At 42.6% G+C, this 26005-nt stretch overlaps 1 protein-coding gene across 1 annotated transcript in view; it reads right to left on the reverse strand.

Moving 5' to 3' along the window:
- The window catches only part of PPP1R1C (protein phosphatase 1 regulatory inhibitor subunit 1C), a 56557-nt gene that overhangs the window by 15535 nt on the left and 15017 nt on the right, over window positions 1–26005 (reverse strand). The window contains 2 exon segments of the mRNA XM_009646021.2: window positions 13812–13872; window positions 15748–15785. Of these exon segments, the coding sequence (XP_009644316.2) occupies window positions 13812–13872; window positions 15748–15785 (99 nt within the window).

Below are 26005 nucleotides of genomic sequence, written 5' to 3' on the forward strand. Positions count from 1 at the left end.
AACACACTGTGCAGGCTGAGATTTTTAGGGTGTGGATAAAAAGCTTTCCAGTGAATTGTACTTCTTAAAATGAAGACAGGAGCAAAATGTTTGCTGGTCAGCCAAAAATCCAAGGCGGTGTTTCTCTGTCATACTTCCATGTGCTGTGTGGCTTTCCCTTTTAATTAATCCAGTCTGTTTGGTTTCTGTCAGAGGTCTATAAGCTTCTCTGTTAATTTGCTGATGAATCCCCTACTGAGTTATAATTATAATCTTCATTGTGATCCTTCTTACAATGACAAAGGAGGTAGGATTTTGGCATCAGCATAACCCAACATCAGTAATATTGTAAATGTTAGAATAAGCTCTTCTTTTCTTTTAAGTATTTTATAAACACCTTCAAAATCGCAAAAAAACATTGTGGTGATTAAACAAGTGATTGATAGGTCAGTGTTTACATTGAATTATCCCCATCGCAGTTGCTTCATGGGTGGCATATCAATAGCAGGCAATTACCATTTTCTTTATATTACAGGCACCGTGGCTGTAGTCCTTACATCCAAGCAGGAATCTGTCGGGAAGAATGAGCCTTTTCAGGTTTTGCCACCTCAGTGCCTGTGAGCTGCTGAGATCATCTCAAGCAGCTGGGATCCATTTCAGAAGTCTGAAGCTGAAGAAGGCTTCTATCCTTCCCCTATTCCCCTGCAGCAGGCATTTCAGGCTAACCAAAGCAAAGCCTATGATACGAGTTATGAATCAAGTCAGCTTAACTGCCTAGGAGCACCGGAGTATTTCTGGAAGATCAGAGCCAGTCCCTCTTCTGGTTTTATTAACACCCCCTGGTGCTGGAGAGGTTTTTCGCATGTTAAGAGCTAACTTATTTGGAGCTTGCAGCCTGCCCTAATCCTAATTTTTGATTCCAAGATATTTTCACCTAAGGCACAATAGCTCCCAGACAAACTGACATTTAAATTGCTCTCTTACAGAAGTAGTAAACCATAAAATAAGATGTCACCCAGCAGACTGAAAGGTGAAATTCTCGTATGGGCAGCTGCAGGATGAAGTTTTTACTGTGCTTGTCATTACCATGATAGGTTTACATTTCATAAAAGGTAAGTCAGACAGCTATTGAACCACAGAATTGCAGAGGCTGGAAGATACTTCCAGGGACTGTCTAGTCCAAACCCCTGCTCAACACAGGGTCAGCTGGAGCAGGTTGTCCAAGACTGTATGCAGACAAATTTTGAATATCTCTAAGGGTGGAGACTCCACAAGCTTTCTAGGCAACTTCTTCCACTGTTTGACCACTCTCACAGCAAAAAAAAAAGTTTTTCCTTAGAATTAATTTGAATTTCCTGTATTTCAGTTTGCGCCCATTGACTCCTCTCTTTACATAGAAGCTCCTCATTTTCTAGCACAGAGAAGTGTAGCCAAGGGAACTGTGCCTATCATTACTGTTTTCTCAGACATAACTATTTAAACATATAATTGCATCTCTAGTCTGGAAAGTAACTGCATAGAAGAGACAGTGTGGATGATGGATAATTTCTCTAATTTTCAATACTGTTCCCAGTGTTTGACATAGGCTTTTCCAACAAATCCATGCTCCTAACTCCTACTGCATGCTGACCTTGAGAACCCAAGTCTCGTAGGCTGCAGCTAAAAACCACACTGAAGTGCACCAGGAGGCAGCTCTGGGCACTGACCGACGCTGGCTGCACTGACCCACCGTTAGCCAGGTCCCTGGTTTTGTTTGTGCCAACTAGCTCTTGCCCAGAAAGTTCCCAGCCTGGTTAGGCACAGGCCAAAGATAATTTCCACTGGATATTTTGGATGACCCCCTATGGTTTGGGAGCATAGAAAGGTCTGCAGCGTGGATGGGAGCTGTGTGGAGCCAGCTCCAGACAGCTCCCATCTATTCAAAAATGAATACACTCTTAGGACAAGAAAAGCATGTCTAGTTCCTTTCTCTCATATAACAGTTTTGTAGGTTTTAAATATGATCAAAAGCATTGGTGTTGACCTTGTGCCCAACTACAGCTCTTCAGACTGAGTAACTGATACACCCTGCACAATCTCCCATCATTTCTGCCTACTCAACTTCACCATCATGTCTGAAACTATGCAAATATTTTCATCTGCTGAAATCTCAGTCACACCAGGCTGCTCTGAAGGACCAGGGATAGCACAGCTCCCCGTAGGCTGGTACAGCTGCTTGTAGAGGCTCCAAAGCTGGAGAATAAGCACCATGAGGCCCTGCAGCACACAGCAACCTCCAAACAGAGACTCCAGGCTTACATGGGGTCCTCATCAACCTGAAAGTGAGGTGGGAGATCAGCCTGAGCAGGGAGGTGGCCTTGTCCACCGGTCACGCAGGCAGTGGGGGGCATGGGGATCTTGGCCCCATGGAGCTGGGCTGCGTTAGCAGCCGACCAGCAATGAACCAGCAGTGAACCAGCAGGTGATGTTTGCCTGCTAGCTGGGGCTTCTGCTGGAAAGTCCACCCAGATGCGGGCTGATGCCTTTAACGCTTAAGAGATAGCTGGTGATCTGTTAGGTCCCACTACTGCAACCAGCAGGAAGAGGAGGATGCAGGTACCCCTGTTAGTCCTTAGGCTGGGCTGAGCTGTGCCCATGCACGGTTGCTGGTCAGGAGGCAAGTGGCAAGGAGGACTTCTGCCCTCTGGCATCCGGGCAAACAAAGTCATCCTTTCCCACACAACACCAAATCAGAAACATCTGGTGGAAAACAGTTCTTCAAAACTGCCCAACCACAGTGACTGCAACGAGAGATAGAGGTCAGCATTGCTTTGCTGCAAGGAACAATTTTCACGGAGTGAGGGTACAAATCCTTTGATTTGAGGAAGACAAATAAAACCTAGTGATTAGTGGTGTTTTGCACAATAATATAAGTGGGTTTCCCCAATCCTGAAAAAAAAAAAAAAAACAAACCACAAAACAATTTTGTACATAATGCTTATGCACAACCAGGGTGCTTCTCTGTTAATGCAAATTCTGCAAACCCGGAGTCTTTGCTTAGACCAGAAGGGGTCTGGGACAGCATCTCTGCACTGATCTTTTTGGAGAGGAGAAAAGAGAAGATGAAAACAGCAAAAGGCTTATTTTGACATCTTTAGTAACATTTTAAATTGAAAATGTTTTAATTTTAGCTCATTAAGCTTACTGACAACTGAAAACCCAACCACATTCTTTAAGTTTTTTTCTGATTGCTGGCGACCTAAACCCTGGTATTATGGAATCGGTTATTCAACATAAAATGCAGTCACCACAAACTATTTGCATTACAGTAGATATAACTGGTCTCACTTTGCAGTTGCCATGGGCAGCAAAACGTCAGGGGCAAAATCTTTAGTGGCTCTTTATTGTGTGAGTGACTTGAGCTTGCGAGAAACCTGCCTCTTCTGGTTTGCCTAAGGCATCAAAATACCCCAGAGCCAGCATCCAGTACCACCAGAATGTAATTACACTGTGGAAGCACACTATCTGGCACTCATATGAACAGTCAGAGCCTGAAAACAGGTATTGTGCTCAATTTTGCTGGAAAGCACAAACAGTAATCTAAGAATATCAAGTTAATCAATTTTGTTGTGGAAAATACAGACAAAGCACAGAAAAAGTAGACTCTTCTCTAAAGGCTTAGACACATCCGTATGAGAGTCATAGGGTCTATAAAAATGACTTTGAACACTCTTCTCACTTTTGATCCTGCTAGAGTGAGTTTGAAGAAAAGTCAGGCTCCAGCCTCTCCAGGGATTTGGGGAAAACCACCAGCATGCGGATGAAATGTATTAAAAACCTAACAGGTTTTAGTTGGGAATTATAAATCGCAGTCCGATTTTAATATAATTCCACTCCTTCTCTTATGAGCTTACTTGCCTATTTCCAAAAATTTTCAACGTGCTTCTTCAGAAAAAAAGCATTTAGTAATTCACCAGGAACCTACGCGTCAGCAGAGGGAGCTTGCATGCCAAAAATCCCATTGGCTTTTTTTTAATAACTCGGCTTTCCTGGGGATTGCAAGGAGATCGGAAGCTGAATTTACATAATTTCTCCTCATTCCTGAAAGAAAAGGAAAAACCTGCTGCCTACCTTTGCTTTTGGAGGGGAAGGCCAGCCTGTGGGCACCCTGTTATTCTGGGGTACAGGCCACCACTTGCTCTGTTGCCCCCCCTCGTTCAGCCCCTCTCTTCAGCCGTGTTTTCACTCGCCTCCAGCTCCTCTCGGTTCAGCTGCCCTCATCTTGAGTGTAACATCTCAAACTGGACACGGTCCCAGCTAAGCTGGGTAGATGTGCGTGGGTTTCCTACGCCTTAGCAGCCGCTCTCCAGGTACAAGCGTGGGGCTGGTGTGTCCTGTGTCCCTGTCACCCAGAGGGGTGCCATTGCAGTGAGAAGCCCACAAACCTGCACCGTTTCCAGGGTTTACCAGACACGTGTTTACGTGTACTCCTTGCTGTGTGCACAACATATGCTAGTAAAGGTGCAACTTGAGCTGAGAGCAAACATTTTAGCTTGCTTTTTTTTTTGCTTCCGAGTGGTAATTAGATCCCACATTTCTTTAAATGTATTCTTAAAATTTGTTACTCTGTAGATTGCTCAGAGCCTGCTGGCAGTCTTCTCTGGCTATAAAAGACCCCTGGAATAAAATCAGTTCATAGGTCGGGTGAGCGCTGAAAAAACCTGAAAAATCCTCCCACTGTTGCGAGAAAAATTAGCAGCTACACCAGATGAGAGTTTTTTTAAACAACGTCCTTCTGGCCCATGCAGCTCACAGGAAAAAGAATCCCTTTTCAGATCCATACGCTTGCTGCAGTATTTCCTGTGTTTTTCTGGTCACATTCACACACATAATTCATGTGAGTGTTCAGTCCTCGCTGTGGGCCTGAAAGGATGTGGTTGAAATCTTCAGGCTGCTCATGTTCTTGTCTCCATGCCAAAGCTCTGGTGGATGGTTTTGGGAACTCTGTGTTCCTGCTAAACTGGGCAATGTCACATCCCAAGGGGTGAAGGAAGGGAGAAATTATGGAGAGAACCACATGGCCTTCTTTAGAAAAATTTTGCTTTTCAATAGATTCGGACTAATAGGCATCCACTTCAAAAGGAAAAAAAAAATCCCATCATAAAAAAATTAGACAACATCCCTACCACGAGAAACCCAACCCAGATGGTCCCTGAGAATCAGCAGCAAGTTTTCTCTTAGCCTTATTTTGGTCTAACCACAGAAATAAGGACCATGTTGTTCAGAGACATACCACAAAGCCAACATGCTACTTGGACATTTACTTGGGTCAGAGTGAAACCTGATGGTAGAAAGTAAAACAACTAATGTCAAACTACTGCCCCCGGAAGAGCAGCTTGTGGGCAGGAGATGCTCTCGAGGAAATCGTTGCCGTTTTCAAAGCTCCCAGCCCTGGTCCCAGAAGAAGTGAGTGCGGCTGGTGGGAGCTCTGCTGATGGGCTGCGAGCCGGTGCCTACATACAGATGCTCACAAGGACCAGCGCCGCTGATGGAGTCTTAGCTGGAAGGTTGTGGGATGATTTTGCTATACCAGGCACTGTTCAATGCACGGTGGTGCCAGACATGCTACACAAATTCACTATGAACCTTGGGCTTGCCTGTAGCTTGTCATGCTGTCTTTGACAGATTTGCCTTTTGGAGGTGGAGATTTTTATAAATTAAATTTGGTGTCATGGAGAGGAGACATTAATAGACATAGAGGAACTGTAGGAATACGCAGTTAGATACAAATGCAAGGAAGGCTTTTATTTTAAGGGTAAATTAAATGAGACATGAGCCTGCATACTGTGGAGGCTTTTTGAAAAAATACTACTTAGAGAGGCACCTCTGTAGTTATACCTGTGGACTTGTCATTACACCGTACCTATCCCTTTCTCCAGAACACCCCAATATAAACTGAGTGAGCTCCCCCGCTGTCTCCCCACATGCCGGATCCGCGGCGGTGCCATCGGAGGAGCGTGCTCTCCCCAGAAGGGCTGATGCGTGGCACAGAGCCGAGGAGGGGTGAGGACCTGACAAATACACTTGCCCCCCCTCTACGCACGATCCTGCAGCTCCCGTCCAGGAGCCCAGGAGACGTCAAATGCTGAACAGGAGAAGCAGTGGGAGTAGGCAGAGCCTGCTCCCATGTAATCTAGGTCTTCATTTGGTCATCTTGCTTGGGATCAAATTCAGGATTTTAAATGCTTGAGAAGAAACGAAGGGGCAATTATTATTTATTACAATAGGACTCGCTGGACTCAGTGTCTGCCATGTGGCTTGGTTGTTAACCTCCAGCATAGAACATACCGCTAAAGCCAGGAGATAAAATTTAATACCCTGACAAATGACTGGCTTCATAAGAACCTTACATCTTCTCCTACAAAAACATTATCTTTTCTTCAAAAGCTGTTTCAATTCAGAGCATAAAACTGCCAAAATTTTTGGAATTTCACTATAAATATGTCTTATGATATAAAGTAACCAGAACAACACATGCTGTCCTTCCTGGGCTTTCTACTTTATATTTTAAAATAAGTACTAAGTCTCCCACATGCTCTTTCTTTAATATTTTATGGTGTTATCTCTTAAAATGTTGACTTTTTAATGTCATCCATTACAGCTTAGAAGCAATTCATAATGCCACGATGTTTACACTGCTCTGTATTTAGTACAACAATGCTTAATAAATAACACTATTTTCAAGTGATAAATGCTGTTTCATGGACATCTGTAAGACTATCCTTCTACTACAAGAACAAACACATATCCTTAAAAAGAGACCAGTTCAGTATTCATTGCATGAAGATTAGAAAGAACTATCAGATATGTGGACTTCATCGAATGAATTCAGTGGAAATACTCCCCTAGACTTCTGTCCATGTTGGATCAGGCCCTCAAACTGCATGTGATAATTTAGGGACCAATATTAGCGCTCGGCGTAATCTTTTCTTTTTCACACGCCAGGTAATAGTGGCAGATGACAAGTTATAACACAAACATCCCAGTTTTGCTGTAGACCAGATGTCAAGCTTAATCTCCACTGAACACCTCGGTCTCTCAAACAGTTCTGTGGTATTTATTGCAGCCAAGGCCAGAGCCATTTTGAAGCAGAAGCCACCAGCTGTGTGAAATGAAATGCATTCAAGGCTGCCAACAGTAAGAAATTAAATACAGACTGCGGCAGCATCTGCCAACTTTTTGGGCAGTAGCAGAACAGTGGCAGCCAACTGAACCTGAGACGGCAGCAATCTAATGTATCCCGTTCACCAACTCAGCGATTCACTAATTAATTTAGCTCAATTTTTTTTTTAATTGTATCTATTGTCATCATAATACTGTACAAGTCTGAGGAAGGAGAGAGGAGGGTAGAGAGAGTGAGAAAATGAGCCCAAACATTGGAAGGTAACATTCTGAAAAAGAACAGTACTGTAGCCAGGAAATTTGTTCAAGGCCACATTAAGTGGTGCGGTTGCATTGAGGTGCAGTCTGCTTAAGATGTGGGTAAGAGTGGTGTATAAATGAAGAGAAGAACTAATTTTGAAACCAAAGCTGCAGCTTTCTTTCATGACCAGGTTAAGCAAAAGGAAAAAAAAAAATGCATTAATTTCCTTTTCCCAGTGCTTCAGGAGGTCTTGGCAGTCATGGGGACTTCCACCCATGAAACTAAATACACTGATGGCGTTTTGTCACATCACAAGACACAAAAAAACAGGAGCAGCACACACGAATAATGAGGCAGAGCTTTGCCTTCCATTACCCAAGGAACAACATACTGAGAGAGACCTGCTACCTGAAAGGAATGGGCTGAAGAATGGGTGTCGCCAGGCTAATGAAAACACGGCAGCTCTGCTAAGGGATTTGAGGAGGACTCAGCCCTGACCTCGGGGGTTGCTTCAGCTACTGGATGGTGCCTGCTTTTGTGGAGCAGTCCTCGCCACCTGCCCAGCATTTATCGCAGCCCTTTAGCCCACTGGAAAAGTAAGGAGGTCTGAAATACACATTCAGGACTGAGAGGATAGTTGAAAACCATCTCCTTCTCTAGTTCTGGCCTCCTGGCTCATGTGCAGCACAATCACATTAAAAAAGAATGGTAGGTGCTTTGTCATCATTGGAGAGATTGGGAAAATGCAATGCCCTGAGCCAAAGTGACGTTCCCACGTAAGAAGAGTCTGACTGAGCACCAGCTCAGCCTGTGAATTTTGACAAACCTGGGCTTGATGTTCAAAAAACTGTGTAAGATGTGTTTTACTGTGGGTAATATTAGTTTCCTAAAGAACAAATTTAAGCCTGTGTGTGAAGCAGAAATCACACAAAGGCGCAGTATTTTTCTTTGTAGTGTAATATGATATTTCTTGTTCTCATGCTGCTGTGTTTATGTAATACTAGAAGCCCTTCACAGTGTTTGCCATACATGAGGGCAGCCTGCAAAATGATACAAGTTTCTGTAGTCACTGCCTAAGACTTACAAACTTCATTCCTCTGCCACTTGAAGTAAATTTAGCTTGAGATTTTTGTTCCGTGATGATTCTCGTGGGCTCCGAACTCAGTGCTCACCACACTAACAATAATCCTTTATGTCTCCAGACTCTACCCGTGTTCCTTGTTAACCTTCAGTCACAAAGTAATGAGATGCATCAGACATCATCAAGCTGGCCTAAGGGGTTGCAAATTTGGATGACGGCCACATACTGTACTAATTGCTTCTAATAAATTACATATTTCAGGAGGGACATCATGATTTTAATCATTTATTCTGCATGTTGTTTCCTTTGGAGAGAAGAACAAGCAGGCACTAAACAAACCAAGCATCAGAAATTCATGGCAGAAGCTAGAAAGAGCTCATTTAGTATCAACCATCATTGTAAATACTAGAATTATGCATGTATCAAATCCCTGAGTCTGAACACTTTGGGAACAGCCGGTGAGTCCTGGTTGTTTTAATGAGTCAAACTGAAATGATGTCTTTGAACGTTCCTTAGATTTATAACAACTCAGATTTAATCCCATTTCAAATGTTGTAGCTGGGGCCTAGCTCAAGAAAAAGTCTTTGTTTCTATGCAAAGAAAAATACATTAAGAGGGGAATTTAAAGGATGTATTTCCCAAAAGGCTGAGAGGGAAAACAGTCAAATGTACCTTTCACCTCTGTGGGGAAAGACTTTAATTATGATTTGATGGCAGCTAATTGCAAAGGTGGTCCGGTGAACGCAGAGAGCTGCAAGAACTTTCCCACTGAAATCAGTAGGATCTTGATGCTGATCTAAATAACCTCCTGCAGGGTGAACTAGGATGGGTGAAGGTTTCCTATTCCCCTGACCTCTAGCACACCCACACCAGTGGACTCAGTGTAATCCTCAAACCACTTGGGAATGCACTTCCTTCACGGGGGGAGAGACCTTGGTGGTATTTAAATAGCTGCTGGTATTAATAGCAATAGCTGGTAGACGATGCGGAGACTTGGGAGCTCTATGGAGTGGTGCAGGTTTGGGAACAGCTCCGCCTGTCTTCTCTTTGTCTTTGTAAACCTTGTTTCCTGTCACTTCAGTCTGTGTTTCCTTTCAAGGATGAGCTGATCTACCAAACAAAACATGACTATCTAGGTAAAAGGAAACCTGGCTCAGTACAAAGTATGCCTTGGGATGGAAAGTTGCAGTTGTAGCTCTGAGACTTAAATGTGCTCTTGATTTTCTAGTGGTAATGTGGTGCCAAGGAACCACCATTACCTGAGATAAGTGCAATCTGCTTTTGCCTTGGCAGTCTAAGCTGCTTTCCACTTTCTCCCTCTGTACCTGGGAGGGTTATCATCCCATTTTAGACTTCCCTGGTGAGTGTGAGGGGAAAAGAGTGAAAACGTAGCAAGGCTTCCAGGGGCTCCTCTAACCCACTAACCAGAATAATGAAGGCAACTCTAAGGATGTTATTTGTAGTGGATGGATGGATGGACGGATGGATGGATGGATGGAATTTTGTACTAAAACAAGTGGACTTTGTACAGAGGAAAAAGACCAAAGGATTTTTCTTGGTTTTGTCATACAGAATGAGAAACAGATTAATAAATAGGAGAAATAGATCTTACACAATGAGAATTGACTGGAAAAGATTGCCCTAGGTAAAACTGATGACTCCTCACATTAAGAAACCTTCCTCTGGTTATTTTTACAGTGTTTTTCATAGGGGGGTTCAAGCCAACCTCCACACATGAAGAGGAAGAGCCTAAAATGAAAGAATCTGATGGAAATTCAAGATTAGCATTTTAGAGCATTGGAAGTTATAGAAGGATGAGATAATTTGAAGTTCAGACATTAAACCCCAAAAGTAACAGAAGTGACACAAACAGGGGAAACAGAGATGATGAATCCTCTGTTGAGGGTGTTGTTACACCTAGAAAACAATGTGACAAGACGTAAATCACGACATACTGAAAATATGGTGGGTTAATTTGGTGCAATCTTCAGCTGCTGACTTTTGCCAACATTGCATGCTATGTCAGAGTGTGGAATTAACAAACGCTAGCGTAGCAGGGTTAGGAAAAGAAATATTTTTGAAAGCAAAATGGAAAACCTCTTTGACATCCATTAGGTTTGGTAATATAATACTAACAAGAACACCGCACTGAGCTGTTATCTGGTTTGCTGTCTGATTTGCTCTCCAGATTACCACTTAAATCAATAGCTCTCACATTGATTTTTCCAGCACACTGTATTCCAGTAAAAAGAACAATGCTCTGAGATGAATCAGCTATTTGCTCCGCCTGTGGGGACCCTGGTGCATTTTCGTTTAGGAAAATAAAAGCAGGAGCCAAAGTACGCACAAGTATATAGTAATAAGAACCTGCCTGTTGCACCACAGAATGACAGTGGCTCTGCAGACACCTGGGTTTGCTGCAGCTTGCTGCAGCAGCTACAGACCTGCCTCAAGCTAGAGCAAGCCCTTGTAAGGATGGAACCAAATATTTGGGGGCAATGTCAGACAGGTAACACTACTTTTCTTTCAGTTTACCTGACTGCTATGGCAGAGGGGAAAAACACACCTACATTTAACTAAGAAGCTGATCTCCTTATATTTACCATGACATGTAGAACATCAGCAACCCTGCATTTTCATTTATCACAGATATTTTCATGTATTTGCGTATTCCGTGTAACATATGCTATAGTCCTGGTGCTGTAACTGGTCAGCACTAGTATCTGATGTTGCTTCCACTCATTTTAACCATGTTACCAATTTCCAGTTTTGTTTGTAATCACAACATGCAGCTTCACTCACTCTTGCTTTTTCTCTCACTTAGCCATGAATTCATGAAACCAGCAAGCCTTCCCTCACACAGTTTTGTAATCGTTTCAAGGAACTTGCAGAAAGTGCAGCAAAAATATTTTCAGCTCAAAGAAGAAATAATCATCTCGAGAGCTACCTGGAGATTTGGAGTCAGGCTGAAGCGTGACCCTCCCCGCAGTTTCTCCTGACCACCTCTCTGCTGCAGACATAGAGCAAAGCTTGCGCCACAGCTGGCGTCTCTCCCACAGCTGTGCACGCGTGGCTGTTGTCTTGGCTTCCAGGATCTGAACCTGCCTGTCAGCTTGGATTATTTCTGGAAACTTTGAATTAACAGCAGCTAAAAACTAAAATGCCAGAGAAACGTGACAAATGAAAACGTTAGTCCCTCTTTTCCACTACAAGTTCTGTTTTATGGGGATTACATCCATATCTCCATCTTTAAATGCAAGGTACTGGATTACAGTCTGTCCCATCTTGCATTAATAACAGCCCTGGAGGATATGGAGCAGCCAAAGGGGATGTAAAGGAGAGAGTCTCAGCATGCAGAATCTCATTCTTTACGCTATATTGAAGACCATATTGTGAATATACTGAGGGAGAAACAGCCCACAGGAAATAAACATATGCAAAGCAATAGTGTGTAATTATAGAATCATAGAATCATAGAATTGTTTAGCTTGGAAAAGACCTTTAAGATCATCAAGTCTAACTGTTAACCTAACCCTGCCATCCTACCACTAAACCACGTCCCTTAGAAAAACCATGTCCCTAAGCACTATGAAGCCTATTATTCTGAAAATATTGCTGAATATTGCTATCTTCAACTGCTATAGGACTAGAATCTTTACAAAAAATCTATTTCTCAGTAATGCTTTCATATCACTGTGCATTTCACATTGCTGCTTGTTTGCCTCCTAATAGTCTAAACAAAATAATACATTCATGTTTTCATAACAATGGAGAGGAAAGAATGATGAATTTTCTACATCAAGTCATTTTCAGATAAAAAGGATAGTATTTATGGGAGTTACAGAATGGCAAATGTGGAGCAATCCAGCCTGTTTACAGGAAGGGTTATCAATTTCCAGGTATCCGCCTGTGTATCTGGGAATACTGTGTAGTTTAGGGTGTTAAGGTATTGAGGAGAGGCATTTTGTGCTTTGCTTTGTTCTGTTTACAAGATATTTCAGGTTAGTTGTGATCTATCTTGAACCGCTTTCCTACTTTCCTTCCATTCCCTGGGAATTAAGTCGGTGTAGAAGCAAACTACGCCAGGTACTTCCCCAGGGCTCAGCAGGGTGTTGGAAGTAGCGCTGAGCAGGCTGCAGTCCTCAAGAGGAGTTATAAGGACCTGTTTCACATTTCATTTGCATGGTATTTAGTTTAGGCTTGTACAGCAAAATAATACAGCAGTGAGATCAATGGGTGTTATTGCTACCCGCGCAAAGTTTCTTCCTTCCATGAATGATTATAATTGACTGTAATAATCTTCTTTCTAATACCGAGTACACAAACTTTAGCCCATTTTGGCAAGCAGACAACGAGTCTTGTGTGGCACCTGAGTGATATTTTAACTGTTGCTAAGACAAGTTCTAGAGAACTGAAGCTGCAGAATGAGTTATGTAGAACTGGCTGATGTGGTAAATTACCTAACGACAGCAGCGGTATTTCATGTAACAAACCAGATACCTTACCTTTTCGGCCAGGCAATAAATTGCAGAAGGAATGGAAATTGAGGCTATTCATTATCTATCAAGAGACGCCTGGCGGGATAGCCTTTGGTCTGTGGTCTGAAAATGATCCTGCACTGACGAGCGTTAGGCCAACGTGCTGGTGGATCACTACGGCTCTTGCTTCGCTGCGAGCACGGTCAAGTCAAACTCTGTTCAGAGTCATTTGAGAAACAAGGCCTAAATATAGCTGTTCTGAACCTAGCTAATACTCCTTCTGCTTTTACATTTGTTCCTGAAAAGCATCTATGCCCTTTGAACATACACCAAGATTTCTCATTCTTCACAAGAAAGGCTTCACAATTCCTAAGATCAGGTACCCAGCCCGTGACTCTGTTTATTCTCCTTTTCACAGCTGCCTGGAAAGGGAGGCAGAGCATATGGGAGTGATTTAAATCAGAAGCACAGAGTGGTACGGAGACGGCACTGCTAAAATGTGTGTATTCTAGGAGTTCTCTTCAATGTTTGGGATGGAATTACCCGTTATCTCAAATTAATGAAAGTATCGAGGCTTTGCAAAAAAAAAAGAAGCCTTTAAAAAAAAAAAAAAAAAGAAATAGTTTGCCACAGCTGCAAGGTTCTGCGGTGAGGATAAATAGATGGCCAGTATCAGGCGGATGGTCGACAGCATACAGTCACTTCAAAGTGTGAAAAGAGCGGTGGCTGAGCATGGCCCTTGCAGAGCTGTGCCGCTCACGGGCTGAGAGCCATTGCGCACGCCCCAGTGTTTCCTCCGCACGAGAAGCCCCGGCGCCCCGGCGGGAGGGGAGCGTGCCCTGCCTGGGCAGAGGCAGGACCTGCACAGTACCTTTGAGGGCAGGCGGGGTGAAGACGCTCTGCTTCCTTTGCTTGGGAGAGGCGCTCTGGGACTGGGGAGGGACAAAACACAGAGAGAGGCGGTAAGAGACGGGCACGGGGAGAGTTTTCTCTTCATGACAGCTCTGGGCCTGGCCTCAAAGCTGCTTTCAGAGGGTGCACACACCAATGTGAGAAGTTTCTAAGAAAACTCTATTGTATAAAGCTGATGCCAGCTCCCGGGCTTTCACGAACACAGGGAAAACGAAGATTAGGCAGAAAAAATATGTGTTTAATGGACAACCTTTATGGCTCCCAGGCAAAACAGAACTCAATACTACTGAAAATTACCCTTCACTCTAAAAAAATAGTTAAGCATAAAATGAAGATAGCCTGTGCTTTTCACAGTCTATGTAACTGATTCTCCTAAGGCAAATAAACATTTACACGTATTAAAATAGCCGCAAGGTTTACATTACCCAATATTTCAATTAAATACAGAGTAATGAATGAGTATACGCATAGGTAAGGCAGCACTGAAATTATTAATATATAAACTTTTACCTAAATAAATGGAAGATCCCTTTCCCTGCACTTTTTCAATGTGTGCTATTACTCCTAAAATAATAATTTCAGCAACCAATCACTCAGCCTTTAACTGGGCCTGATTTAAGTGTATATTTAGACACACTTAAACTTTTTATAGCCCCCAAATCACATCTGTGCACAAAAGATAAATTATTCCAAAATAATGGTAGTAAAATTACACATAGAGTAATAGTAATATAATTATACCAAGGTATAGTGAGCAAAAAGTAACTGGAATACATTCCAGTGCTAAAGCAGAGCAACTTTTGCAAAATGAAAACTGTTAAGTTGGTGTCCATATTATACCAACATGAAATATGTCCATACAAAAAGGATAATATAACTATGTAAGGTCACACACATAGCTAGCTTCTGAAGACGTAAACACCAGATCACATTCCTAAGAAAAAGGTTTAAAAAAAGCTGTGCGTAGGCAAGCTTTATTTTTTCTCATCTAATCAATTTCTAGTTGTATTTGGTCATAAGGATGTTGCCTTTTCCCAAATATTTGCTAAAAATGCCTCTTTCCCTGAGTACTTTGACTGGTATATAGCCTGTGAATTTTAATCAGATCTATTTCTTCAAGGAACATTTGAGACAGCTCTTAAGAAAACTACTTTCACACAAGTATGGCCAATCCTATTACCTTACCTTATCATGATGGATGGAATGATAAAGTTTATAAATAAAATATAGTCTTCTTTTGAAAGAGAAAACTATTTATAAACACTGTGGGATAGATTGTGGCTCCTCGCCCCAGTAAATCTTTGTAAGTCTGTATTTGAGTCCAAATTTGAACCAATCAATACCTCCTACTGCTATTTAAAGTGCTGCCTGCTTCTCTGAGCAACGGAAGAAGGGGAAAGAGATCAGGGGATTGCAGGAGCTATGAAGGGGAGGTTAGAAAATGAGATCGGAGGAGCTGACTTTTAACTCTTGTGCAAACAACATTGATGCGCTGCCTGCTGGGGGCTTGGCAAATGACGGGAGGAGGAGAGAGGAGTTTGCAATGCTTTTGTAGACCAGCAGTGATCTGCGGACCCAAAACAATGTTGGATGCAGTGACCTGGCAGGGTCACCTTGGGCCAGATTTGTCAAGGCGTGGCAGCAAGGCAGAGGGGAAACTTGCCTCTCCCAGTTCCCTGCTACTGGGAGAAGGAAGAGCCAACAGAGCCGAGGTGCAGCACAACTTTACACAGCCCTGGTTTGAAAGCGATGGTTCTTAAAAGGCTGTGTTACTGAAGATGGCATGACAACGTAAATAAAACCATTAACCAACATGGATCAGTGAGTTTCAAAGGGGGTTTAACAATAGACCTATTTTAACAATAAATATGTTTAAAAAAAAAGATTTCACTTACCTCTGCCTGTGAGATGTTTGTTCTCTTCTCATCTTTTTCTGGAGGAGAAAAAGATACAGAAAGAGAAAAGTTAGTACAAAAGTGCTAAACCTTGCAAGTCTGCCCTGAACCCTACAGCACTACTGAAAATAAGACATTACCCTTCTGATTTACAGCTTTTCTTTCTTTTGCGTGTGTCTCAGAAAACCAGAGGCCCTGATGAGCATTTAGACATAAGCAGTACATCTTAAACCACTTAACACCCATTTTTTTTGTCTGTGAATTAGCAGCAAGTGCTGGAGTGCCTTTAGCAGCAGGGCCTTTGGCCAGGCTCACAGCAGGGCTCTGTGCTCACCGGTGGCCGTCGGGATATGTGGCTGTTGGGATACGTGGCTGCTCTGCCTGGGGGCTGCACTTTCTCCTACGGTCAGGAAAGGCTTGGCTGTCAACAGCGTGCAGTGGACTCACAAAGGCCTCTACTGGACTCAGTAAGAACCTCACCTCAGTTAAGTTATTAATATACCAATACTGGTACTGAAGAGCACCTAACAGTTATATGTAAAATTAGCAAACCAAAGCTGAACAAAGATTAATCTCTAATCTTAAAAGTTCCACGACATTCCTGGACAGAAACTTTTCCTGGAACTGCTTATTTTTGTTGCCTTAATTTGCTTTGGACTATAGGCATGGCAGAATTGGTCAATACTAGAGATTTCTAATGAAAATAAGTGAGAACCTGTCTGGACAACAAAGTAAAATTGTATGAAGCAGAGGAGGGCCAAGGATCTTTCTAACCATTGGACTTCACCAGTTTTTCTATGACATTAAATTATTTTTCTACTGTTGTCTTGATGTGGTTAATGGCCAGAAAGTGCCCGTCTTCTGATTTCCCAAATATTTGACATAGATCATGTAGGTTCTTTGATGCACAGTAGTTTAGAGCTCTAAAATAAAATGCCATTAAAAACAGAGACATCAATCTCTCACTTGTACCAACACCCCTTTGAAAATTTTCCACTTGCAGCTATCACTGTGTGATTTCCACTGAGGTGTGGCAGATCTGTAAATGTATGTCTGAGGGAATAATTAGGTCTCGGCAAGACCACTTTATCTCACTTATTCTCTAGATAGTGGCTGCTTGTGGGGTGCTGTGCATGAGGGGATGAGCCAGTCTAGGCAGGTGGTTTGCATTTTCTGTTGTATTCTTTACCATTGCATCTGTGCATCTTGCAAACATCAGTTGACTTACTGGATATTTTTCAATGTGCATATTTCCCATTACCTTTATATGAAAGACATGAAAATCACTTATACTCGAGGTTAAAAAAGGTAGTTGAAAACAGTGCTGATTACTAAGGCATGGTCCCACAGATACAGAATTAGACAGGACAATCAGGAGGCCAGTTCCTGCCATTGACATTTGTATGAACTTTGGTAAGGTGACTAATCTCTTCCTTGACTTCCCTACCTGTAAATAACTATAGCATGGCTTATTTAAGTATAGCAGTGTCTACTTGCCTTTGTAAAGCACTTTGGGGTATGAAGTTAGGCTGCCTAAAAGGGTGATTATTTACGTGCTTGCAAACTTTCTTATTAGTTGTATACCAGACACAGACTTCAGTGATTCAACATTGGACTTTTTTTAGCTCAGGATCCTGGGTTTAGTTTGGAGGCTGAAATTTGAATAAATCAGGAACTTTCAGCAGAGAACAATGAAAAGTAAGTTATGTCCCATTCCTTCCTGCCCAGATTAAAAATATATATTGTAAACCCCAACTGAGACTTGCATAAGGAACAAAAACTGTAATCAGCAGCTTTGTCGGGTGTCAGGTCTTGTTCCTGAGGATGTGCATGACTTTAACCCTTTGGACTCGCACATCTAATGTTCTTAGTGGGGTGACATTAAACCTACCAGAACTGGAAATTTTCCAGCCTTTCCTTTCACCCAGCAGCCCTTATGCATGACGCAACTTTGGGAACAAGAACTGGTCCTTTATGGAGTTAGAGAAATCTTTCATATCCACAGGGCAAATAGTGCCAATGAATAACATCAGACAACATGGACATTTAAGAATGACTTACAAAATCACACAAACAGTTTTTCAAATCCAGTAAACAGGGATCAGAAATCAGCCAAGAAGGGCAAAAGAGACAAACCTGAGGCAGCAGACATGAGCACATGTTCCAAGTGAGTTGTGAGATGAAAGGAAAGGTAGAGTTGGTTGGAGATGCAGTTTGGTCAATGGTACATTTTCACTCACTTTTTTTTTTTTTTTGAGGACATAGAGACCATTGCATGCTTATTTTTGACAGGCATTTTGATGGATAAGACTCCATGGAGAGTATAGATTTTTAAGGAGAGGTGACAAGGAATGGGAACAAAGGAAGCCGAGATCCCTGAGTGCCATAGACTGAGGCAGAGAGTAGAAAATATTAAAAAAAAAAACCCACCAACAAACCTTTCTGTAGAGGAGGTGGAAAAGATGAAAGGCAAGGGGGACACGGAAGGAAGATAGAAGTGCCTGTGTGTAGCTGAAGCAGTAATGAGAGACAGGGCCAGTGGGGTTGTAGCAGAAGTAAAAGAGGGAATTTACTGGTGGCATAGAGCAGAGCTAGAGTGCAGCGTGGGCTGGAGCTCAGCCAAGAGCTCTCTGCCTGGAGAAATACTGAGAGCCATCTTGGTCTAATAGAAAGGTTATGCTAATAATTGTGTGAACATTCTTCCTTGGACAAATAGTGTTTTTCCAGTGTAGCTTATAATGCTTTGAAAGTAGTCTGAATAAATTAATGGAAGCATGTTCTTACAGTCTTACTGAAGAATTGTCCTTGTGAGAGTCAGTGCGTGTAGGAATCGATGCTCTTGCTACAACAGGTCAGTTCTCGCATCAAGATACTCCACGTAGAAAATGCTGACCAGGGAATTTACGATGAGAATGGAAGGTACAAGGTAGGAAAGAACATCAGCAGTTAGCTACTGCAAATCAGACATATCCACCTATGGAAGTCAAACAAGCCATGCATTTCCCACTCTTAAACACCTCTCAAATCCATTGACAATTATAAACTGAATTTCTTTACTGAACTCTTCGAGCATAAATTCCTCTTCAGAGGGGTCAGGAAATAATTGGAAGCCAAATCACAAATATCAGACTGTGATATCACTTGATTCACAGGAGAGAATGAAATCCCTAGCTTCTCAGTCCTTTAGTTCACATTGATTACTCTGCAGTCAGGATTCTGCTCACAGAAAAATCATAGTTGTACAGAATGAGAAATTTCCTTATCATGGTTATAACTAGGCAGTTGTATCAGGGAGAATGTGAATTCAAGTGATCATCAGTTTCTCTCTTATATGAAACAAACCCCACGCTCTCAGTAGATAACTTCTCCCTACAGGTTTGCTCTCTTTCTGGGGCTGGGAGGGAAGAAGACTTTTTAATGACGCTCCCTCACGGACCATAACATTGCTCACAGAACACAATACAGCTGTATTATATTCCAAATCTTAACATACAGCATTTTTCCAGTTTAACTTATTCTTGGCTGCTTTAATTAGATAAGAGGAATCTAATTACTCAAGTCATTTCTTGACAGTTTTTGTGGGTTTGGTTTTAAGTGGTAAAATAGAAATCACATGAAGAGCTAAGAACAGATTTGTACATACTCAAGTTACTGGAAAGTCGAGGTACATAAAAATAAGATTGGAGCTTTGTTTAGGGGTTTTTTGCACGTGTGCTGAGGAAAAAGCAGTAGAGGACTTTCCCTTGTGCTGGGTGAGTAATGTCTGAGGCTAGTGTGATCCTCGCCTCATGCAGACTGGTGAAATAAAGAGGGTTTCAGGCTTTAGTCAGTGTCCTCAGCAAGAGAAATGGTCCATGCTCATCAATGAAAGGTTCGGTCTAAAGGATATTTCCATCAGTCCAGCTATGTATACAGATTTTCTCAAATGAGGCTTGATTTCTCTAAGGAGAGACACTTCTGAAAGTCCATCTACTTGCACAGAGCCCATTTCAGCATTAGAGCTGTAAGCTTTAGTCACTACCCAGAGCAAAATCTCACCCACTCTCAGGGAAACCTGCAAGATTTGGCCTGGCTACATTGCTAAAATACGGAGGAAGAAACACCAAGGGATTTGGCCCCCCTACGCTCTTGTTAGCATAACTCTTTTGAATGACTACTAACACAGCCACCCAGCCAAGCCAACTTAATAAGCCGAGCTACCCTAAAGATGTCATTATATGAGGTCGGAAATGAATGGAGTGGAAGGAGGCTGGTTATAGCCAGGATGACAACCTCTTGACACTGCTGATCGCTCTTCCTGTGAAGCTCCACTGCTGTGCAAATGGCATGGCCATGCTGGGGGAAGCCTTACGGTCATTTTAGAGTAAGATCAAAATTCATCTGCCTTTCTTCTCCCCCTGGATCATGTTAATGCACTTGGAGCAGTTCTGCAGGGCAAGAGGTGACCTATTTTAAAAGACTTGACCTCTGATATCACCCATGGGCTCCGCAGTGGAGTCATCCAGCAAAGGCTTATCTCATCCAGCTAAGTACCCTGCTCTCTCTCCCCTTGGCAAGAGCAAATAAAAGCCTTTTCTGCAGGGTTTCACTCAGGCACTGGAGGAACAGAACAGGTCAGAGAGGCTGACTTTTACACAAAAGAAACTCAGTGAGAGGCTGGTGTAATTGTTGGAGAAAGCTTCATGTAGGGAGTTTGGAATTTTCCTTGGGAAAACAAAGCTGAGAAAGTTTCAGATAAAAATCAAAGGGGGCTGATGAGGCTTTGGATTCAGTTAGTTTTTGTCATAGTGTCTAAATTTTCCTTTTAAAATAATAACCACAATACTCTTTAATTGCTCAGATAGTGGAAGTAGCCCATGAGCCACATACCTATAATAGGTTTTAGGTAAAGAATGATTTAAACAAGAATGGTTTGAGTCTAAAATAAATGAACCTGAAGAGAGACTTTCAGGACACAATGTCAGAACTTCTTCTAGTCCTACCCCCACCCCTGTATACACAGTGTCACCAGAGATACCACAGTACGTGAACAGAAGCACAGATCCAGCCTTTCACATGCAAACTTTAGTGCAGGAGACCCCCAAGCTAGAGACAGAAATCAGATGATGCTACTGCTATGAAACAGTTCAGCCTGTTTTGTTTCATTTCATTTGTTTTGATTAAATGTCTCCATGGCCAAACAGTACTAAGTCCATGAGCAAAGCTTTCTCTCCCTAACAATGTGAAAGAAATGAACCGATTGCTGGCTTCTGATCAATATGGTCAATGATGGCATACAGCTGGAAAAGGAAAATAATTTTCCTGGCTCTGGCTTCACTTAGCCATCTCCTGTGATGAAGAGGAGGGTGGCTCTCTCCTCCTGCTGTGGGGTCAGAGGATGCTTGTGTGCTTGGGCAGTGGGCAGCAGAGCTCTGCTCCCGGTCTTGCTGCATGCTAACTGCGAGAACGCAGATCACCTGTTTCAAAACCTTATATTTAAATGTATGACCCACACAATTTTAGGAACTAAGAAAATAAATAGATAATTTTCCAAAGAATTCTTCATTCTCCTGCCACTTTGCGGCAGGCAAACCTGAAACTTTTTGAAAATTTGGTTTCGGTCATTTCACATTTCAATTTCTTCATCAGTAAAATAAAGATATTTTTAAACCTACCAGCTTGCCTCACTGGTGTTTGACCACCACTGTTTGTATTTGTCATTGGTATTTGTACAAACAGCTCACTGAAATCTGAATCAGGAATTGACTGGCATAACCCTATTTTGTTTTTTCTGCTATCAAAACTACTTTTCCTTTCCTCCAGAAGACAAAGTAAGATCAAAAAATATTTCATGCTCTGCTTTTGACAGAGTTCTAACTCCACATTGCCAGATCAGCAAGTGTCCCATGGATTTTTGCTAAACCAACGAGGTAAGACATGGAAAAAAGGCCAAAAAGGCAAATATAGAAAATGCTTATATAGTTAATTGTTTGACTTTTTGTCGTGGTTTAACCCGGCTGGCAACTCAGCACCACGCAGCCGCTCGCTCACTCCCCCCTCCCTCAGAGTGCCCCGTGGTGTGTACCCTCGATATTCTTTTCCTTGAGCAGAAGGGCGCTTACTTCTAATGGCTGAGATACTGGTCTGTACAGGAGGGGAGTAGGACATACACTTTTCGAATCGTTCAAACTTCCGTGACAGTTTCTCCACAGCTGAAACAAAGGAGGAAGAGATACTTTCTTCATATTCCTGGAGCTGGCTAGCCAATTCATCCACTGTTGGTCCCCGTCCAGCTTCCCAGCTCATCATTGCCCATGTGTTGGCATATGATGTTGGTGTGCTCCGTAACAACTTCCGCCACATGGGTCGTGTGCACTGGACACTATCTGGATCTTTGGGCAGCTGGTCATTGTCCAGGTCACTATAAATCACTTCCAGGACAGCCAATTCCCTCAGGTACTGGATGCCTTTCTCCACGGTGGTCCATTTACCTGGGCGATGTGTGACATCTTCCTTGAAGGGATATCTTTCCTTCATGGCTGACAGTAGTCGCCTCCAGAGGCTGAGGACTTGTGTCCCTTTTCCAATCGCTTTGTCAATGCCCCCTTCCCTAGAAAGGGAACCTAGTTGCTTGGCTTCCTTACCCTCCAGTTCCAGGCTACTGGCCCCACTATCCCAGCATCGGAGTAGCCAGGTGACAAGGTGTTCACCTGGACGACGGCTGAAATCTTTTCGCACATCTCGCAGCTCACTCAAGGATAGGGATCGGGTGGTTTCTGTCTCGCTTATGAGCTCTTCCTCCTCTTGTGATGGCCCCGCTTTTTCATCCTCCCTTTCTAAACGAGTTGACTTTCGCTTCCAAGATTTCTTCTTTTGTATAGGCGCGACTGATACTGGCACGGGTTGGTTCGCTGGTTCAGCTGCAGTGCCTGTGGCCTGGGTCGGAGTAGCTGCAGTGCATACCACTGGGGTCGGAGTAGCTGCAGTGGCTGTGGCCTTGTCATCAGATCCAGAGACTTTCTCTTCCCTTTGGTTGTATTGAAGAGTGTTGAACAGGGTTCGGTAAGCATGGGCCAGGCCCCAGCACATTGCAGTGATTTGTGTTTGCTTAGAATTGCCAGGGTGACAGCACACCTTTTCCAAATATTCTACCAGTTTTTCAGGATTCTGCACTTGTTCAGGAGTGAATTTCCAAAACATTGGAGGTGCCCATCGTTCTAGGCATTTACCCATACTACCCCAGATCCCACGCCACTCATAACTATCCAGCCCTGGGGCAGACATCTGGATGGTATTATTAAGTTGCTTACTAACTTTGGACAAAACTGAAAAAATATTCCAAATAGATATCAATAGATATATCTTAACTATCCAAGGATGTTCAAGATACTGAAAAGTTATTGTAATGAAGGAGGAAACATCATCAAAGAAGGCAGAGAAAGTGCCATTCTGTATTTCCTCCAGAACAAACTTTTCAGAATCCGATGTATAATTGCTAATTTTCCCCGCAAGGTGGTACCCAAAGTGCAGTACAGACTTCGACATGAAACCCAAATACCAGATAAGGCTCAAGGTCATTGTTTTAATAACAAGTTTCCCAAGCAAAACATGTTTAGTCACCGCAGAGCATAACAAACTGCAAAAACCAGCACCAACTTTCAACAAGTACAGCAAAGGAGGGAGCATGGTGCAGATTGGATAAACTAAGATCAAGAACAAATGAATCAAATCGTGATCCACAACTGTTTAACAGATACAAATTCCTTAATATTCTCTGGATAGTCTGTCGTTATCTCAAGCCCTTCGAGCCCCACGTTGGGCGCCAAAAAGGACTGTCGTGGTTTAACCCGGCGGGCAACTCAGCACCACGCAGCCGCTCGCTCACTCCCCCCCCTCCCTCAATGGGATGGGGGAGAGAATCGGAAAGAAAATAAAAGGTTAGAGCCGAGGGCTGAGATAAAGACAGTTTAATAAGAGAAAATAATAATAATAGTAATAATGAGAATGATAACAGAGTCTCCCCGCGACCGACCGACCGAACTAACCCCCCCCCCAAGCATGACGTTATATGGTATGGAATAGCTCTTTGGACAGTTTGGGTTAGCTGTGCTAGCTGTGCTGTACTCCCAGCTTGTTATGCACCTGGCCAAGCAGGAGAAGCTCAAAAAGTCCTTGAGTAATCTGAGCACTACTTGGCAACAGCTGAAAACATCAGTGTGTTATCAACATTCTTCTGGTACTAAATCCAAAACACAGCACTATGCTAGCTACTATGAAGAAAATTAGCTCTATCCCAGCTGAAACCAGGACACTTTTGCTTGCTGTTTTTTGTTTGCCTGTATCTATCAATGAAAACTTGACTACAGGTATAGATGTAATTATATTTAATTACAAAAAAATACCCTGGTAAGCCCTCCTGGCGTGAGTATATGTTTCTGAAAATCTTCACATTACAAAAGCACCTCATTAAACTCCAGTATCCCAGCTGCTGTGGTAAATGTAGCTGGAGGGTCTGCTCCCCTCCTCAGTCAAGTGCTGACAAGAGAGTGCCTACATTGCAGTTCTGCTGCATCTCACACGCTAATCGACATCTGAATTACTGCCTGGCCCTTTAGGGAACACTCATAACATGATTTATATAGGAAATACTAAAAAAACATAGGGGAGAGAGGAATTTCCTATATACACAAGCATTCACGTGCTTATTCTATCAGGTGCTTGCAGTGAAGGTATGTGGCACGGGAAATGTCCCGTGTTACCCTGACAGCACTGTGATCGGGAGACCTCCTGTCACTCTGGCTCAGAGGCGATCCTACGGTAGCTTTTCCCAACTAGTAGTTCACTAGAATGCCACAGGCCGGATGAGTCAGCTGTTTGGACATTTAAAATTTTCTTTCCAGGTAAATTAGCCCATTTATATTTACATTGCTCTGTATTTCCCACCTTCAGTATTCAAGCAGCCATAACTAGTACTGTGAGTAGGGACAGCAACTTCCTTCATTAGACCAAAGCCTTCCTAATGGTGCTCAAAGTCAACCTCCAAACGAAAAGAATGATAATCCTTTTCTTCCTGGCACACACGACAACATCTGTATCTGTGAACATCATACAGACCATATCCAAGGTCCCACTTTCAACTGGACAGCCATAAGAATGCAAAATAAAACAACCTTTCATAAATTACGCGGATGAAAATTTCTTTAAAATGTACATTCTGAGATCATAATCTGGTTTGGAAGAAACTGAAGACATTACAAACCTCAAATGTGAATCTAAATGTATTTGTTTACATGACATGAATCTCAGAAGGGAATTATAACTCCTGATTCACCACCCTGTTATTCCGGTTTCATGCCAGACTCATGGAAATCAGTCTAGTTTCACTGGCATTAGACTAGAATACAACAGCGATGAATCAGGTCTGCAGCCTTACCACAGAGCAGTCATAAATTATTACAAGCAGCACAAAAAAAATCACCCCTCTCTTAAACATTTTGTTTTCAACTTTTCATTCTCTCTCCCTACGATACCTGTTAAATATAAACATAAAACAAATTCTAAGTCCCATAAGTAAAGTATAGATTCTCAAAACACACATTGGAAGATAATTCAGATTTAATTCTTTATTTTCTCCCTTCTTATTAATAAGAACTGGTTGGTTTTTCTGCTGTCTTGGAGTTCCACATCTGCCTGACTCTGTGGTCTTCCAGCTGCTGCCAGCTCTGTAAGGCTCTTTCTGACACTGTCCTGGCTTTGAATGACAGAACACGAAAGAGGCTTTGTGGAAAAACCTGCCATGGAAAAAAACCTTCCATGCAGAAGCTTCTTTTCCTCATAGCACAGGAGTCCCTGATCTGTGGACCTGCTCCATGAGCGGGTCAGGTGAGTGAGGAACAAGGAGCAGACCTTCCTGACGTGAGGTCCCCCATCCATCATGTGGGGACAATTAGAGACTTGGCAGGTCTTCCCCGAGAAAGTAATCAACCCAGGGAGAAATACACTTGAAATAAACATTCTGTTTGGATAACTAAGGTAAAGATTGACTTAAATCACAATATAAACAATGCTAGGCTTGAAGTTGTTCTCTTCTAGTTGCTTTCTAAGCAGCACAAACTGCTCTTTGCTGAAGGGAACGGAAACAGCTTTCAAAGAACAACTGACTAAGGAAGAGGAACCAGGAGGAGGCAAGTAAAAGTCTTTTTTTCCGTTTGGTCTCTCAGATGAGACATTGTCTGGACCCAACATAAATCTCTTACTAGATTACCAGGAATGACTCTGA

The sequence above is a fragment of the Egretta garzetta genome, unplaced genomic scaffold, assembly GCF_000687185.1.
Source record: "Egretta garzetta isolate BGI_Z169 unplaced genomic scaffold, ASM68718v1 scaffold539, whole genome shotgun sequence".
Lineage (NCBI taxonomy): Eukaryota > Metazoa > Chordata > Aves > Pelecaniformes > Ardeidae > Egretta > Egretta garzetta.